This window comes from Coccomyxa subellipsoidea (genome assembly GCF_000258705.1).
Source record: "Coccomyxa subellipsoidea C-169, whole genome shotgun sequence".
In the NCBI taxonomy this organism is placed as follows: Eukaryota; Viridiplantae; Chlorophyta; class Trebouxiophyceae; family Coccomyxaceae; genus Coccomyxa; species Coccomyxa subellipsoidea.
The window spans coordinates 1,693,472-1,710,817 of NW_005178039.1; the positions used below are offsets into that span (position 1 = coordinate 1,693,472).

General features: G+C 51.0%; 5 protein-coding genes across 5 annotated transcripts; 4 read left to right on the forward strand and 1 right to left on the reverse strand.

Moving 5' to 3' along the window:
* Window positions 1–626: 626 nt before the first annotated feature.
* On the forward strand, window positions 627–2,255 carry COCSUDRAFT_13766 (hypothetical protein; the record flags this gene model as incomplete). Its single annotated transcript, XM_005649782.1, has 7 exons — window positions 627–689; window positions 833–910; window positions 1,007–1,199; window positions 1,306–1,406; window positions 1,554–1,667; window positions 1,748–1,946; window positions 2,035–2,255. Coding segments are annotated over 7 exons (969 nt in total), but the record flags the coding sequence as incomplete, so codon positions are not given.
* A 2,056-nt stretch (window positions 2,256–4,311) lies between these two features.
* On the forward strand, window positions 4,312–7,269 carry COCSUDRAFT_13389 (DNA primase core; the record flags this gene model as incomplete). Its single annotated transcript, XM_005649783.1, has 10 exons — window positions 4,312–4,534; window positions 4,669–4,922; window positions 5,051–5,311; window positions 5,501–5,718; window positions 5,828–5,930; window positions 6,056–6,187; window positions 6,319–6,530; window positions 6,679–6,970; window positions 7,047–7,095; window positions 7,214–7,269. Coding segments are annotated over 10 exons (1,800 nt in total), but the record flags the coding sequence as incomplete, so codon positions are not given.
* A 2,266-nt stretch (window positions 7,270–9,535) lies between these two features.
* COCSUDRAFT_22577 (hypothetical protein) lies at window positions 9,536–11,257 on the forward strand. The gene is made up of 6 exons (XM_005649784.1): window positions 9,536–9,675; window positions 9,774–9,859; window positions 10,041–10,106; window positions 10,260–10,355; window positions 10,515–10,622; window positions 10,710–11,257. Exons 1-6 carry the CDS (start codon window positions 9,582–9,584, stop codon window positions 10,749–10,751), a joined length of 492 nt encoding a protein of 163 aa, XP_005649841.1. The 5' UTR covers window positions 9,536–9,581; the 3' UTR covers window positions 10,752–11,257.
* A 231-nt stretch (window positions 11,258–11,488) lies between these two features.
* Window positions 11,489–12,494, reverse strand: COCSUDRAFT_65182 (hypothetical protein). Its single transcript, XM_005649785.1, has 3 exons — window positions 12,101–12,494; window positions 11,904–11,982; window positions 11,489–11,781 (listed from the first exon to the last, which is right to left on the reverse strand). The coding sequence occupies exons 1-3, from the start codon at window positions 12,443–12,445 to the stop codon at window positions 11,753–11,755; spliced, it is 453 nt and encodes a 150-aa protein (XP_005649842.1). The 5' UTR covers window positions 12,446–12,494; the 3' UTR covers window positions 11,489–11,752.
* Window positions 12,495–13,256: 762 nt separating this feature from the next.
* On the forward strand, window positions 13,257–15,684 carry COCSUDRAFT_27927 (WD40 repeat-like protein). The gene is made up of 10 exons (XM_005649786.1): window positions 13,257–13,507; window positions 13,592–13,674; window positions 13,803–13,856; window positions 13,999–14,056; window positions 14,180–14,349; window positions 14,472–14,634; window positions 14,732–14,845; window positions 14,950–15,083; window positions 15,206–15,296; window positions 15,432–15,684. The coding sequence occupies exons 1-10, from the start codon at window positions 13,312–13,314 to the stop codon at window positions 15,554–15,556; spliced, it is 1,188 nt and encodes a 395-aa protein (XP_005649843.1). The 5' UTR covers window positions 13,257–13,311; the 3' UTR covers window positions 15,557–15,684.
* Window positions 15,685–17,346: the final 1,662 nt, after the last annotated feature.

Consider the following 17,346-nt stretch of genomic DNA (forward strand, 5'->3'; position numbering starts at 1 on the left):
TCCTGAAAGCTCGAGGATTCCACACTGTCGTGGTACAGGATGGAGACATTATGTAGTACGGGATTGAGCAATGCCCCTCAATGTATGCGGACGTGCCTCCTGCAGTATTCATCCTCCAGGTTTTCCAGGTGTGTCAACCCACATTAGTGCAATCAATGTCCGTTACCGTAGCCTTTCAAAAAAATTTATGGCCAAAGGCTCAGCTTTCTAAGCCAAATGTGCTTTGTTCAGGCCTGCTCGTCTCACTTCCGGCACGTCTAGACTGCCATGTCGAAAGAGTGGTCATGCGAGAAGAATGAAATCCATATATCGCAGCCTGCAAGTCAGATCGATGAACGACGATATTTGTAGAGGTAAATAATAATTCAATCTTGAGACCAGTCCTTTAAAGACCTTTTCAACCTTGATCATGCCTTTGACTGATTGGGCATTTTTCAGGAAGCGACACGGTCCGAGACGATGGCCTCCTGTGTGAAGAGGACGGTACAGTGACAGTACGAGACTCTCTTGATGCGCTGCTGCAGGTAACGAGCTGCTTGAAAGAGACAATGTTCAGAGGTTATGTACACGTTTGAAGAGGCCCGATCCTAAGCAGAAGTGCCTGATCCCCGGTTTTGATCACGTAGGTACTGCCAGAAGACATACGTGAGCCGCTAGTCCAGCACCAGAATCGTGCCTCACTATTGGAGGTGGGAAGACGCATCCCCTATACTACCGGAAAGGTCCTGTTGCATCCAAGGGATTGCCTCATATAAGTAATCAAACTCCAAGTTGTGATATGTCTTCTGCCTGCTTCGTGATGATCAAGCTGTCACGGGTGCTTTGCCCACAGGTGGTGCTTGACCTGGGCCGCAGGCCAGAGGCTCGGTTTCTTGGTGTAGGAGGTGGCGAGTATCTCCGTGATGCTGAGGTGGATTGAGTCGATTTTTTGCTATTGCTCTTGTCTGCATGCAAGGCACTATTGCTTGGATCTGTCCATTTAGGCATAACATTGCACTTCATGTAGATCACCTGGGATGACCTGAAAGCCGCAGAGGATGCTGTTGGCGACTTTGGCAGTGACAACAGAGCAGGGGTCCAGGGCACCCTGCACCGGATCAGTGCTATGAGGAATCGCAAGGGCACAATTGTTGGTCTGACTTGTCGAGTTGGTCGCGCTGTCACTGGCCATGTCGACATGATCCGTGACATTCTTGATGGTACCTCCTTTCTCTTCAACCTGCTGCTTTGTATGGATTGCCATGAGAAGACTCCTACAGCAAGCTGCAGTTGACACTGAGAAACGTGAGCATTTGCCCTGTGCAGTTCCCAACTCTGTCCTGTTCCTTGGACGTCCTGGCGTGGGCAAGACCACCGTCATTCGAGAGATGGCCCGCATCTTATCCGACGACTTGAAGAAGCGCGTGGTACGGAGCCATCTGGCCCACGCAGCGGTTTCTGATCCTTTGTATGTTTTGAATAGATTCTGCAGCTTGTTCGCATCTGATTGCGCGGCTTGATTGTGGGCAAGTCCTGCAGGTTATTTGTTTGTCGAGTGCGGTTTGATTGTGCAGGTAATTGTGGACACTTCGAACGAGATTGGTGGAGATGGCGATGTTCCCCACCCTGCCATTGGAGGGGCGCGGCGAATGCAAGTCCCCGACCCATCCCAGCAGCACAAAGTCATGGTAAGAATTAGAGGTGTTGAATGAATTCTACACATAGCTGCGCGCCCATGAAACTCACATCTCTGCTGCCACTGCATCAGGTTGAAGCAGTGGAGAATCACATGCCAGAGATTGTGATCGTGGATGAGATTGGCACTGAGGCAGAGGCCTTGGCGTGCCGCACAATTGCAGAGCGTGGCGTGCAGCTCATTGCCACAGCACATGGGCAGCTGCTGGAGAATCTCCTGAAGAACCCGACTCTCTCGGACCTCGTGGGAGGCATCCAGTCAGTCACTCTGGGTGATCCTCTCGACTTGCTGAACAAATTTTGTTGTTTCTTATCTTTGCCGAAGTGCTCAATTGAGCCTTTCGTACATGCACTTTGCAGGTGACGAGGAGGCAAGGGCAAGGGGGACACAGAAGAGTGTGCTGGAGCGCAAGGCTCCTCCGACATTCCCACTTGTGATTGAGATGCGCGAGCGGGCTTACTGGGTGACACATTGGGTGGAGGACTCCGTGGACTGTCTGCTGCATGGCAAGGTTCCTGTCGTGCAGGTAGGCCTGCACACTTTGAGAGTATGCTATTTGAGGCTGCTCCCATTATTGTAAGGAAGTAATATATTCAACTTGGTACATTGAGGAAGGGCGCATGATTGATTTCAAAGCTGCTGGTTCAGGTCCGTCAACGCGATAAAGAGACTCGGGAAGTGAAGATTGAGGAGCGTAGGTATGATAAGGCTGGGCAGGATGCAGTGCTAAGCAGCTGGGAGGACAAGAGTACCGGCAGTGGTGCCGAGTCCATGAGTGGCCTTGACGATGTCTTGTCAGCTTCTGTGCAAGCTGGGTTTGGAAGTAGCTACATCACCGACGATGCTGACAGCGACAACCCATATGCATGGGCGCAGCGCCTGAGGGAGATCCCAGACAAGGTGAGCACCCTGCTTTCCTTCCTCTGCAGCTTGCTGAATGGGACTCTTTCAGGACCTTATCAGGACCATTGCATATCATTAGCCTTATCAGAGTAGACTAACTGGCGCTCATGGCCAATGTTATTCCGTGTTCAGGATGCGCTGCATGAACTTGCACTGATGGGGTACACATCCGGGGACGCCCTGGCATCGTCTTCGCGCCGCACTGACAAATTTGCATTTGCAAACGGAACTGGCACTGGCCGCAAGAACAACAAGCGCAGGCCTGACAAGAGCGCTCATGCCAGACGCGAGTGAGATGCCTGGAAATACACTATCAGGCTTTTAGCCTGTGAGCCATCTTACATTGTAGCACTGCTTGTACGACTGGAATTGAGATTTGCCTTGGTATATGTTTTTTCTTTCTAGTGACCTGATGATAATGCCAGTTGCAGCCAGCCTCACAAATTTGGGATTCCGTGACAGCAGTGCCGCAGTACCAGGATGAAGAAGGTGGTCTAACATTGTATCTAGAATGGCCTCACTGATATCAGTGTACTGATCAGTGTACGAAAGGATGCTGTTATGCGCTTCACTGTGGAGTAACCGTGTTTAAGACTGAATAGCAGCTGATTATAATTTCCGCCACAAATATGCATACTGTATGTAGGTCACCTACGGTTGCTTGCATAGCAGAAACACTCAAATGCAGTGTAGTCTGTAATAGTACCATTGACTCAACCCTCGGAGGGGCGGATGCCAGCAATGTTTGGTCACTGTCACTAAATTTGGTGGTACCCTGACCTCGAGGCTGCGCCATGCATGGCCCACCCGGTGCACTGGCAGCGGCCCGCCGGGCCCCGCATGGCCCATGGCGCCAGCGGCCGGCCGGGCCGCCAGCGACCGTCGCAGTGACTGCAATTCATGCTGTGATTAATATATTGAAACCTGGTTTGTGTAGATGGATATCGCTTGTTTTATTCATGCACAGCAGGTGCACTTTCACATGCCCAAATCTCTGACCTCGCTGTGTGATGATCACACTATGATCCCCCTGCCTTGCATGCCCAGCTCTTGCATGCACAAGTAGGCGCCTAAACAGGTAAGTGTGTGCTCTCGCACAAGACAGCAGGAAAAGGAAGACTTTATACTTCAGAAAGAAATCTCAACAGGAAAATTGCAGAATTGCTGAAGCCGAAGCTATTAGTCTCTGGTGATTTTTCTCAGGCCTAGTTATGGCAGCACAATGGGCCTCATGTTAGTACTGAAGCTGGTTTCTCTCAGCAAGGCTGTCGAGCAGCATCTTAGCGCAGGGCGAGTGGGAACATTATTTCCTTTCCCGCCGCATTGTGTAGCTCGGTCCGCGCATTCAGGATCTCGGCGATCATCAAGAAGGCACTTGCATGCAGGTTAGCCTCAATCTTCTGTCAGAGGAGGGCCCAGATCGCAAGGACTGGAGCTGAATAATCGCTTGCTGTGCAGATAAAAATCGCTGGAGAGTCTCATCAACACACAAGACAACAAACAACTTTCCTTATCACTTGAGTCCACCTTTGAGCAGCGAGACCTCAAACGGACGTCAGATAGACAGTCCCACATCCCAGACGGCATATGGACAGGGTGACAGCAGATTTGCCGCAGATGAACCGCAGACTCCACAGGCACCTTTCAAGGGGCCTCGCCAGACCACCCAGCCTGCAGCAAACAGGCCAGAGGTGCAGAGCGTGGGAGAGCAGCCTGCAACCGGTTCAAAATCCACCATACGTGACAACTTAGTTTCTGCAGGCATAATTTTAAAGCAGTATGCACCTGGTCAGCACAGTGGTCTTACTTGCCCAAAATGTAACGGCGGCCCCAGTGCAGAGAAGAGCTTCAGCTTGCATATCTCAGACGACAGCCAAAGCGCAACCTGGATCTGCCATCGGGGCACCTGTGGCTGGGCAGGTGGATGTAATGTATCCGGGCAAACAAGCACAGCAGGTGGGTCGATTATACTGGGCTGGTTGTACTCCCGTTTCCTTCCTGAGATTATATTGCACATGATATTCGTTTTGTAGATGCTTATATTAGGAACCAACTCTGCTTACTTTCAGGGATTGGTGGAATGGTGCGAGAGCGCAAGGTGGAGGCAGCCAAGAGGCCAGACTGCTCCCGGCTCCAGCCGCTATCCAGAGAAGTTGTGGAGTACTTTGCGCAGCGCGGAATATCACGAGCGACCCTTGAAAGGAACGGAGTACAGCAAGAGTACAGCTCGAAGCACAACACAAATGCGATAGCGTTCCCCTACTACCGTGACGGTGAAATCATCAACATCAAGTATCGCACCCTGGACAAGAAGTTCTGGCAGGCAAGCATCTTCACACCAATTGTTCACCCGACAGCATCAAACATATGGAGCCATAACATGTCTTAGCGAAACCATATGCATGGCTGGAGTGGCCCTAGTATCGATGCAGCTCACATTTGTGTTAATTTGTCCAGACACCCGGCACAGAGCGGATCCTGTACGGTCTGGATGATGTAAAGAGCTCGGCGGAGATCATCATTGTGGAGGGGGAGATGGACAAGCTGGCGCTGGACGAGGCTGGCATCCGCAACGTGATCAGCGTGCCGGACGGGGCGCCGCGCGCGGTCAAGGAAGGCGACCTGCCCCCACCCGAGGCGGACACCAAGTTCCAGTACCTGTGGAACTGCCGCGCCGTGCTCGACCAGGCCGTGCGCATCGTCCTGGCCACCGACAGCGACGCCCCCGGCCAGGTGCCTCCCCTTCCTGACCCGCGCTCTGCACTGCGGCCTTGCTTCCCGGCCCGTGCAGGGTTGCAAAGATCTTGCACCACAGTGAAGCGTGCTTGTCCTCCATCCAAAGCATGCAGGAGACACTGTCACTGTCTTCCTTCGCCAGCTTTGAAGAGGTTGAATTTGAGAGAAATTGTGATGCACGTGCAGGCTCTGGCTGAAGAGCTGGCACGGCGGTTGGGGCGCGACCGCTGCTGGCGAGTGCGCTGGCCCTCAGAGCCGTCGTCGACGCCTCCGGATGCCGGCGACCAGGGCGCGGCCTCTGTGGCGCGCAAGGATGCAAACGAAGTGCTGCTGAAGGATGGCCCCGAGCCGCTGCAGGCCCTGATTCGGGGAGCGGACCCTTACCCCATCAGGGGTTTGTTCAAGTGTGTGGCACACCCCCGAGCAACCTTGCCAATTCTGTGCTTACTGTGTTCTAATTCACAGGTAGTATACTCAAGCCAGACATGAACGAGCAAAGGACCATCTGTGCAGGTTCTCTGACTTCCTTGATGAGATCTGGAGCATGTACGATGAGCAGGATGCCATGGGCCAGGGTGTCTCGACAGGCTGGTCAGGGCTGGACAACTACTACAGGGTATGCCACCAGGCAGTTGAATTTTGCTCTGAGCGCTAATTGGAAGAGATGGTCCAAATTTGCTTGCATGCTTTAGTACGACTTATGGCATGAAATGCGACAGTGACGTTATTGTTGGGGCCCAGGTTGTGCCAGGAGAGCTATCGATAGTGACTGGCGTGCCAAATTCTGGCAAGTCAGAGTGGATTGATGCTCTGCTGTGCAATCTGGCGACCCAGCATGGCTGGAGCTTTGCTATGTGCTCCATGGAAAAGAAGGTGCAGGAGCAACTCAAGTTCTGTTGAGGACTTCACACTTTGCGCTTTCATGCAGCACATCTTTGACCCTTGCTGAATTGCCTGAGTCATACCTGAGGGTTCATGTCTCACTGGCAACTTGCCTGATGCAGGTTAAGGACCATGCGCGGCAGCTCCTTGAAAAGTACATTGGGAAGCCATTCCTGGATGCCAAGTATGCTGGAAAGGCTGCACGCATGGAAGCACAGGATGTGGAGGAGGGGTTGCAGTGGCTGGAAGAAAGATTCCATGTGGTTCGCTGTGAGGATGACGAGCTTCCATCCGTTGACTGGGTGCTGGGTCTTGCGCGAGCTGCTGTCCTCAGGTGCTTCTGCTGAAATATGTCTTAGCAAGTTCTGGTTCATTGATGCGGTGCGAGCCATTCCTTGGCTCGGTCACCAGTCATAAAGCAGTTGTCATTCAATGCCTTCCGCAGCAGGCACAGTCTGATAGGTTGCACAAATTCCGTGCAGATATGGCATCAGGGGCTTGGTGATTGACCCCTACAATGAATTGGACCACCAGCGGCCAGTGCACATGAACGAGACAGAGTACGTCAGTCAGATGCTCACCAAGATCAAGCGCTTCGCTCAGCACAACGATGTGCATGTCTGGTTTGTGGCGCATCCGAGGCAGCTGCAGGGCTGGAAGGGCGAGCCCCCTAACCTGTATGACATCAGCGGCAGCGCGCACTTCATCAACAAGGCAGACAACGGCATTGTCATCCACCGCAACCGGGATCCTGAGCAAGGGGCGCTCAATCATGTAAGCTCTCGTCATCATTGTGTCTTGCGGTGTCCCAGGCATGAGCTTGTTTTGCTAATGGGACAATTGTGTGCAGGTCAAGGTTCTTGTGAGGAAAGTGCGCAACAAGGCGGCTGGCACCATTGGTGCGCTCTCTTCTGCACCATGAAAATTTCAGGTTTTGTCGCTCTGGAAATTATCCTAATTTAAACGGGGCTCTGTAGCACCCCCTAGACATTGGTGTGAGCATTTTTGTGGGCGCAGGAGACTGCATTCTGGACTACGATCGCACGACAGGTCGTTACAAAGATGTGTTGTGAAGCGTGCTTAGCAACTTCTCTGATGCCAGTCTTCTGTGAGAGTAGTAGCGGGTCATGAATGGTTTTTCTAGCTGTTTAAGCAGCATCATTGCTTACACAGTGTCCTTCCAGGGAAGTAATTATCTGTCATATCAAAATGGTAAAAACTTCACAAGCGAGCTTGAGAGCAATGATTGCCATACTATCCAAATATTACTCTCAAAAGCAATAAGCCCTTTGTGCAGACTTAGACCGGGTACTAGAGACATCTACACTTCTTGATCTTCTCTTGATCTACACGGGATTCTCAATCCAAGCCTCATCAGAACCGAGCTTGTGGGAGGGCCCCTTGAAGAGGGGCAGCTCACCAGCTTCATTGACTGTGGGCGATGCGCAAATGGGGTCTGTATGCAGCTTGTGCATACACTTCAACCCAGCTTCATCACGTTCTGATGCGCTTTCACACTGACCATCTTCGCAGCACACGGTTGACAACCTGTACTCGGGATCTTGGAAGTCTCTGACTGCATGATCCCACTGAAATGCGATGATTGTCTCATCGCATGTCCTCTTGAAGCAGAGCCGTCTGTCATCATAGTGGCTCACATTGAAAGCCTTCATCACCCATCCTGTCATCATGTCTGCACAAGCAGCAGAGAGTGCATTAGTTTCTGTGAAACTTGGCTGCAATTCCCCGCTGGTACACTATCCCCTCTCTCTTGTGGACACCTACGCATTGCTGCTCTGTTTGCATTCAACTGTTGTAACTACAGAGCTGATTGTTTTGAACAATTACCTTCATTGGGCCCACCCATCCGCAATGTCAAACCAGACCGGACAATTCCATCTATCAGATGGCCCTCTATCACATAGAAAGGTCCTTCTGCATATCTGCTGCCGTCCCCATCGAACAGTTCATGGTGTGGGTCATACCACCGATGAGTCCTCAACCGCAACCGGTTATCCGCATTATCGCGCACTTTGAAGCACCCAACATACTCTGCATTGACACAATGAATGTCACCGTGGCATGTGACAGATTGCAAGGAGACCATAGTGTGTGATGCCCTTCAGCATCAATGCAGAACTCGGCAGATCCGCACCTGCTCCCATTTGTGTCCACTGGGACATTGCAATGCTCAGACGATCCAGCCGCACATAGCTGTCATCATCTACCTTGACCACATAATTTACATGATACAGCTTGCTTACAATCTCCCAAAACGCCACTGTCTTGAATGTGAGCCTCTGGTAGATGTCCTGGAAAGCACACAAAGACATCAACCATGCAGCTGCGGACGCATTGCGCATTGCCTTGGGTACACCAATGATTAGAAATGAAATCTGTGGCAAGGCCGCTCACCCTTTCAATTGGGATCCTAAGAAATGACCCGTGTGCGCTTTCCTCCTGCTGTATGGCTGCCTCATACTCTGCTGGAACTTCCCCGATGGCAAATTTTAGAATCATGCCCGTCTCTTCGTAGATCCTGTACAAACATGCACACAGATCTTGATTTCCTTCGTTGATGAAAGGAAACAAGGATACTTCCTTTTGGGGCTGTCTCACCTGTCAAGCTCCACCTGAGAAGCAGGAAACCAGGTCTCTCGAGCGTGCTTTCGCCGCTGCTGGTATTTGTGATCAAAACCTGTCTGCGAAGGCAGGGCACAGGTGTCAGATGATCACGCAAATGAGACTGACTTGGTGTCCAAGGATTATAAAACTCAAAATCTCACCATCACAGCAACTAAAGCCGTGCCATCCTGCCGATTTTGCTGCGCAGCTTGGTTCAGAGACCTCGCTCCTCTCTCTCGGCGCCATACTCTGTCCGCTGATCCAGTAGGATAGAATCCAGTGGCTAGTACAAGAAGGAGACAAAGCCGAATGCAGGTCTGGCCAAGTTTCCGTGGAGCGCGTTTCCCACCAGACAAGAGCATCCTGGATAGGGGTACAAAGTTTAGAGTGCTAAATCACTGAATTCACCAATTTAAGCTGCTGTTTTGTCCACAGGATGTCTAGGAGTTGGCAAGGGGAACGAGTGCGTATCGACCGACTCTGATCTGTTCGTCCTAGCGCAGTGCAGGCCATAAGGCGGACTTAACACATCGAACTTATTGTGTAGGGATCATTGCCGCCCTGTAATACATCCGCACACTATGCCTTCACGACAATTTCGAATTTGCCTTCATAGGTTTTACCCTGACCAGCAGATGTAATGGGGGGTTTGGGAAATCAGTGCTTCTGCTATCCAATCCTACTGGTCCGTAGGCGGCCACACAAAGAGCAAAAGCAATATAGCTGGACGGACACAGCACAGTTCCATCGACGGAGAAACATGCAGGCAGGGCCTAGCACCGTCGTGGGGCCATCCACATTCAGGACTGGCACCACCCTTGGGTTCCAGAAGCAATCCAGCACATTGAAAGCAGGTGAACCAGGAATTTGAATCGGAGACCAGGGTTCCACTGTTGTCATCTGAGTGATGCAAATTTGAGATTAATCAAGCTAACATTTGCTTTTTCTGTAGGCCTTCGTCGGTCGTTGTGGTGTGAGGCAGCTCAGGCAACCAGGAAAGAGAGAACCCAGAGAAGACACCAAAGTGTGAGGAATAAGGTAATTGTCCCTCAGCTTTTGACTTGGGACAAAAGACGTGTACTTGGCAAATTGCAAGCGGGAACGCGTTGGAGTTTGCATTCAATATTCATGGCAGTCATTTTATTGAGCCTGGCGCTCAAGTGGTTTAATTATTTGGACTCTCTGATCTGATCAATGACATGAATGCCTATCTGTTCAGGTCGAGGGTCGATCCGACAGGCCGCGCTTAGCTGTCTACAGGTCCAACAATCACATATATGCACAGGTGTGGCTGCCATGCGACTTGTTCAATTGTATGCCCTGCAGCAGCCTGTGCTCACTCCCTTTGAATGGCTCCCAATGCCTCTGATGGGGTGTGCGGAGGAAATGAGAACGCTCTATGTGCAGTCTGGCAACCCTTCTTGTTCATGTGCTGCAGGTCATTGATGACAGCATTGGCGACACCCTTGTTGCTGCCTCCAGTCTGACACCTGAGATCAGGGAGAAGCTGAACGGGGGTGGTGGTGGGAACAAGGTGAGAAGCTACCGTGCTTTGGTTCCCCCGGCAGTGGTTTGCAACTCCACTCAAGCTGAAATAATCATCCAAATTATTGTGCTTTCCAGTACTAATTTCTTGCCGCTCAGGCCAGCTCAACATGCACACCCTCTCAATGCCAAGTGTGATACTGCTCAGGGAGCTGCTGAGCTTGTCGGGCGGAAGATTGGAGAGTTGTGCTTGGAACAAAACATCAGCACGGTGTCTTTTGACCGGGGCGGCAATGTCTACCACGGCCGTGTCAAGGTGTGTGGTTGGCATATCTTGCACTGATGTCAATGCCTAAATATTGTGTTAGTCACTTCCCCTGACTCTGTATCGCACTCTTTGCAGGCTCTGGCAGACGCAGCCCGCGAGGCTGGCTTGGGTTTCTGAAGGGCTTGGCTCTTCAGCAGCGCTTGTGATCCTGGGATATGAGACCATCAGAGCCTGTTAATATGAGATATCCGACACACTCGTGAAGTGAGGGACACCGGAGGCAGACATGTCTCAAAAGGAGGCATTCAGCTGACTATCTGAGTACCGCACACATCAGGCGTCAGATGTCGCTGGCGCACAGATCTGCTGTGGCAGATACGTTGGGTCATTTCACAGGCTTAATACTGCTTGTACCAATATCTAAGCATTGCCATCACACGATGCTACAGCTGAAAGCTACAGCTCGTCACAACGCACTTTGCAGGCACTGTGGTTGGAGAGAGGAATTAGGTTTAGAATGAGGCTATCTCAAGACAGGCCACGCCCCAGAATACGACAAATGCTTCCACTTCCAGTAGTGTTGTTTGGACTCATTGGGGAATCTTGCCATGATGGGGTGCTTCTGATGTGTGTGGTCGTGCAAAACCGCGAGGAAATACTTTGTAAACGTGGCCCTTACATTTTGCAGAGATTGCACATTTTGCTTTGTCCGTTACAACAATTGCTGCAGCGAGCAGAACACAGCATGTTCCCATCAGCAAACTGCGTGTTTCGTCACGGAGCGCATGATCGCAACTTGTACAGGGCTCTGTCACTGACAACTCTGGCCGGTTCATGCATGTATACATGTGGGAGAAATTTAATGCGCACACAGATGCTACCTGCTACTGCAGCTCATCTGGCAGCCGGGCAGTGCAGCTGGAGGAAGGCTTACACACTTGCATTGCAGACGTTGTTGTTGAGAACCCGTCTTGCAATGTCTATGCATACCAACTGATTGCAACACTTCACACTGATGATCTAGGTCTGGTGCAGTCCTGAAGCGCTGGCAACTTTTAGCAGCTATCTTTAATTTAGTTCAACGCATGAACATTTAGCTAAAACCTACTCTCCTAAATCACTCCTATATTACTAGACCTACAACTACCTTGAGCCAATACAGCTCATTCTCCCTGGGCTTAAAATATTGACCCGCCAGTGCACAGTCCTGCAGGGCAAATGATACCATGTGGTCAGTCAACAGACGTCACGTTGGTGTTAGTGATATGTTCAGCACAGGCCACGTGGGTTAATGCAAGGCATTGCCCAGCACAATGCTGGGCAGCTTACCCAATGCAAGGGCACTTTGTTCCTCCGCTTTCTCTTTCTCTTTCGTCAGGAGAGTCCGGAGCTTCTTCTCCAACTCCAGCTGCAATCACAACACCCTTTTAGAGATGTCCCTCAGCTGCTTGACCAGGATGCCAGAATATTCAATCACCAGAAGAACATCATTGGGAATGGGAAGGTGAACGCAATCAAAGCCTGACCTCTTCGCGCAGCACATTCACTGTCTGATCCCTCTCCAACAATTCCTGCTCCTTGCTCAGAAGAACCAATTCCTTCTCAGCGAGCTCTGCTCTGATCTCTTCCAACTCACGAATGCGCCCTTTCTTTCGGCGCCGCAGCTTCCGCCGCTCTTCCTCCTCATCAAGGAGCCGTTTTGCTTCCTTCTCACCATCCTCAGCACTTGCAGTCTTCGGCTGCCTGGGAATGGCCGTTTCCCTGGGAGGGCCTCTCTCTGGAGGCTTTGAGGTGGACTCTGGTGGGGCTGTGCCGTCGATCGGCTTCCCCGCAGCTTCTGGATTTGTCTGACTATCCTGGATAGAGCGCATGGTGCTGCTGGATGGCCCTTCGCTAGACTGGACCAGCAGGGGTTTGCCTGGTCGCACTCCTCTGGGAACAGCTCTGTCATCTTCAGGTGACACAGCCGGGATAGGCGCCTCCGAACGCGCTTCACCACCTGCAATGCAGCAAGATACAGAAAAACACATTCATAGGAATTATATCTTGCAAGCCCCTAGTTCAGACTGTTGCTTTGTCTTGATTAGATGGATGGGGGCATGCATGAAGGTCACCTTGTGAAAAGGCACTAGCCTGCTCAATAGCGAATACAGGCTGTCCCAGCTGCAGGATCCCTGCATCGGTGTCACATGCATATGAGACCTTTCTCCAATGAAAATTACGTCAGTATATCAGTGCACTCTTCTCGAAAGCATTGGCCTTTCTTTACACAAGGCTGCGAACCTATCAAGGATAGCACAAAAGCACGTCGGGAAAGCCCATCTCCAAAGACGATGTGGCGTTCGTCGTGATCATCATAAATCTTCTGCTGACAATGCACGATGCATGGCACAAGCCTTTTATGGCTTGGGGCACTCGCATGTCCAGCGACAGCTGGACCACACAGTTTGTGACGGGGTCTTGGAAACCACAGGGGCTTCGAACATGGTGAGCTGTGCCAGCAAATTTGCATTGCTGATGTGTGCCTGATCACCAATTCAATATTCGCACCACGGACAGCCAGGCATTCATGATTGATCGTCCCAAACCAAGAGGGCATCGGGACAGCGGCGTCCCAACCACAGACTAGTTTCTTCCTGCTGCGTCGTCCTTATCGATCTTCTAAACTCATGGTGTACATACTCTCAAAGCTCTATATTATATAGTATCATCTGTACTTTTCAAGTGCACAGAAAGCATGTCGTCAGATGAAGAGGCAGAGCAATTTGTGGGAGACGAACAAACTCTGCACGGCGACAGCCAAGTTGTAGCAGACCTTGCAGGCGGGGATGAGGCTCCAATTGATGATGAGGACAGCGACGATGATACGTCAATGCCTGAAGAAGATCATAATGCCCAGGATGAGTCAGTGCACGCTTTCGAAGGACACACAGGTAGGAAATGTGGCAAGCAGATCCAATCTCACCTTGCCGATGATCATGATGGGATTAGCGTGACAATCCTTGTGGGGCCTGCAGGCGCTGTATTTGCTGTAGCATGGCACCCGAACTCTGACCTCGTGGCAACTGGCGGTGCGGATGACAGAGTGTTCCTTTGGCAGGTATGCACAGCAGCAAAGGACATTGTTGTTGCCTAAGGATGTATTTTCTATCCAAAGTAGTTTTGACACAGAGACAAAAAGCCATGCAGACCAAATGCTAGGCACACTTAAGTATGTTTATTGTGCAGGTTGGAGATGATACAGGGGCCTCAACAGCAGAGCTGAGTGGCCATACAGACACGGTGCGGCTTCACATCTTGCAGATATGCTACACATGAGGCAGTCAGCACCAATTAAAGGTGCTTTGTAAGTCTTGACGTTGCGAGATCATTGGAAAGTGCCCGCTCTAACTGAGGCAGGGACTGAATTCAGAGTGCTCTATAGGTGGCCTCACTCCGCTTCAATATGAGTGGCAGTCTCCTAGCTTCCGGAGGCCTGGACGGTGCGACTCTCGTTTGTAGCAAGGCATGCTCAACTTTATGTGACAACAGAAATGCAACGTGGGTGAGCATGGTTGGTTGAGTCGGATTTTTTCATTCCGCAATAAGGTGTGTCTGCTCTGCAGGGCATGTTGGAATCTGGGATACGGCATCAGGCAGGTGCAAGCACAGCCTGGAAGGGCCCGGTGGAGCCATTGACTGGGTGGACTGGCACCCTCGTGGGGACATTGTTGTGGCAGGATCAGATGACTTCACAGCTTGGCTGTGGAATGCCCAGACAGCAGCATGCATGCAGGTGGACTCTCGCTTTCACCATGACATTTCAGAAGCGATGTGATATGAGATCGTTTGTTCTGGAACAAACTCATGTGCGGGGCATTCTGGCCGTCTAAGCCTTGTGAGCCGATGGTCCCACAGGTGTTCACAGGGCACAGCGGGCCGGTGAGATGTGGTCGTTTCACACCAGATGGGAAGCTGGTCGTGACAGGGGGAGGTGAATATGATGCAAGTCTTCGCGTCTGGGACCCCAAGAGTGGAACATGCCTCAAGACCATGCAGGGGCAGCAGTTCCATCCAGTCGGTATGCTGCTTGTGTCTCTCGCTTCGTTGAATTTTCTGAGACACTTATTTTTAGGCTGGTCAATGCCATGTCCTGAATTTTGGGCACATATATGCAGGGCTCACTGCGCTGGATGTCCATGCAGACTCCACAACTGCCATCACTGGAGCAGAAGACGGCTCTGCCTGTCTGACCAACATCCAGTCTGGCCGCATTCTTGGCAGGCTGACAGGTGCAGACCCTGGATATCTATGACAAGATTTCTACGGTCTGACACCCATTGGATCGCTTTGCATTCAGTGTGACATGTGCTTGACGAGCACATCCTGGCTTCAGGTCACACGGACTCCATTGAGGCGGCCCACATGTCAGCAGTGATGCCATACAGTGCGACGGGGAGCGTAGATGGCAACCTTATAATATGGGACACTGCTACTCTGTCCGTGCGATCAACTTGCCAACACCCAGAGGTCAGCCTTGAGATTCCTCACCCACACCTTGAATGAAAGTGTTCTTTCTTGCGCATTCTGATATTTGCTGTCTGTTGGGGACAAGATGTTTGTGTCTGAAGTGTCCTGCTTACCCCTTGCAGGCTGTTGTGAAGCTGGTGCTCCACCCCAGCCAGCCCCTTGTGTACACTGCTTGCCTGGACGGAGTGGCGCGCTGCTGGGATGCAAGAACAGGTCAACAATTGTCCCTTGTGCGCAGATGTGGCTTCTTTATATTTGAGCATGCGTCGATTGGTTTGTGATAGTGAAGAAAGGAGTGATTGACTCCCACAAGCTCGTGGTGGTCACGGTTGTGCCGCTTGATGACAGGCACATGCACGCAACAGTGGACCGGGCATCAAGAGGGCATTCAAGACATTGCTGTCAGCAGGGACGGTAATTCTGTTATCACAGGAAGCGACGACAACACTGCTCGTGTGTTTACACTACGCTGATGCACAAAGGGCCGTTGAGCGGCTTGAGAGAATTTGGGCACATTGTCCATGAAGTGTTTGTCTCAAACAATGCATGTACCTCAGTCTTCACTGGCTGTTGAGAACATCCTGTAATACGTCTGCTTGTCACTCGTCCTTCCTTTTCGCTTCATCCTTAGCATCATGAGTTGCACCTGCTCGATCATCTCATTGCCAGGATCCAGTCTGCGTGCCTCCACCAAATCTTTTGCAGCTTCCTGAAGTGGCACAGAGAAATGTCTGTTCTGCGCTTTCATGGTTCTTGCATAATGGGATAACTTTTTCCTATGGAGAGTGCTCTATTCTTATTTGAATGAAAGTGCTCACCTGATATTCATGCATGAAGCAGTGGCATTTGGCTCGGCGTATGAACCCCTTGACATTGTTTGGCTGGCTAGAAATCGCTGCACTGCAAGACTGGGCAGCAGCTGCGCATTGTTTCAAGCCCAGCTGAACGGCGGCAATATTTAGCTGCACTGTTGCTGTGTTCTGGTCGATTTCCCCTTGGTCAGCCTGACTTATTGCTGAGATGACACTGACAATTGAGAGTGCCTGCTTGTAGTGCCAGATTGCTATTTCCAAGTCCCCCTTCCTGAAGAAATCGTTCCCTCTTCGTCGCTGGTCAAGCTGCATGTGCAAAAGCTCCAGTCACTGGATAGCAGGAAGCTGCATCATGACGACTGAATCAATGCCAGGGTATACCGCTGGACAGCTCAGGTGTATGAGCCGCACATGCTCATTCAACGCAGGCACAAGCTGATCTGATGCCAGCCGCGCAGGCTGCTCTCCTGATGCGAGAGCGGCAGGCAGAGAGTCATTTTTGGCACCCTGTGCCTGCAATGCAAAATTGACACGGTGTCTACATGCACACAGCCAAAGAATATAACAAAACCGGGAAACAGGAACCGGTGTCTTAGGTGGTGAGCGGCCAAGACTACCTCCAGGTAGGCGGCGAAGGTACTCCCCATTTCTTCATCTGTCATGGCGCCTTCATCCAACAACTGCTTGGCTCGAGTCAGCATTTGGATGACCGAGGGATTTGCAGCCCACTTTCCAAAGTCACCATCATCATCATTCACAAAGGTTTGAATGATACTCCTTAAGGATGGGATCTTCAAGAAAGGGGCAAGCAGCTTTTGCACTTCGTAGTCCGTCTCCAACACCTGTGTGGATGGAAACTAGTAGTCTGAAAGCAACTTCTTTGAACGCATCCGAACAATGAATGAGTGACAGAATCTTACCCTGTCCCGAAAATCATGTGCCCTTTGATTTTCTTTTTGAAGTAAAGCCCGTTTCAGCTGCTTCCGTTGCTGTGTCTGCAGAAGCCTTTGGTTTTCTGGTCGCTGGATGAACTGTTGAAAACTGTGCTCCTGGTCGGAGAGCATTATGGACTGTCGTACTATTAATCTCCTCTTGACTAAGAACCAATCTTTAAGTTTATGAGTCACTCTCGCCGATCGATAATTTCGAACTGCAGAATGTACCGAGTAACAGTCCGTAACGCTTGCAGGCGCTTTCGGAAGAGGTGTCGGAAGAGGTGACTCATCCCAAACATCCATCTTGGATAGACAAACATCATCCGGACTTTAAGATTTCTTTGAAAATTGAGCTGACATTCTCATGCCTGATCAGCATCTAATTCATGCTTCAAATCTGAGCTAGAGCTATTGTCCTGGCTTGGAGTCCATGGCCATTTCATATGGCCATGGATGATGCAAGTTGCATATTACTTATGATCATCACTGATGACAGCATCAAGATGATCAATCGAT

Excerpts from the sequence above, each read along its gene's own strand:
- COCSUDRAFT_27927 (XM_005649786.1), top strand. The coding sequence starts at position 13,312 with ATGTCGTCAGATGAAGAGGCAGAGCAATTTGTGGGAGACGAACAAACT. Across the intron at positions 14,846-14,949 it reads CATTCTTGGCAGGCTGACAG|GTCACACGGACTCCATTGAG; the intron begins GTGCAGACCCTG and ends TCCTGGCTTCAG. Across the intron at positions 15,084-15,205 it reads CAACTTGCCAACACCCAGAG|GCTGTTGTGAAGCTGGTGCT; the intron begins GTCAGCCTTGAG and ends TACCCCTTGCAG.
- COCSUDRAFT_22577 (XM_005649784.1), top strand. The coding sequence starts at position 9,582 with ATGCAGGCAGGGCCTAGCACCGTCGTGGGGCCATCCACATTCAGGACT. Across the intron at positions 10,107-10,259 it reads ACAATCACATATATGCACAG|GTCATTGATGACAGCATTGG; the intron begins GTGTGGCTGCCA and ends CATGTGCTGCAG. Across the intron at positions 10,356-10,514 it reads GGGGTGGTGGTGGGAACAAG|GGAGCTGCTGAGCTTGTCGG; the intron begins GTGAGAAGCTAC and ends GATACTGCTCAG.
- COCSUDRAFT_65182 (XM_005649785.1), bottom strand. The coding sequence starts at position 12,445 with ATGCGCTCTATCCAGGATAGTCAGACAAATCCAGAAGCTGCGGGGAAG. Across the intron at positions 11,983-12,100 it reads TGAATGTGCTGCGCGAAGAG|CTGGAGTTGGAGAAGAAGCT; the intron begins GTCAGGCTTTGA and ends TTGTGATTGCAG. Across the intron at positions 11,782-11,903 it reads ACAAAGTGCCCTTGCATTGG|GACTGTGCACTGGCGGGTCA; the intron begins GTAAGCTGCCCA and ends TTTGCCCTGCAG.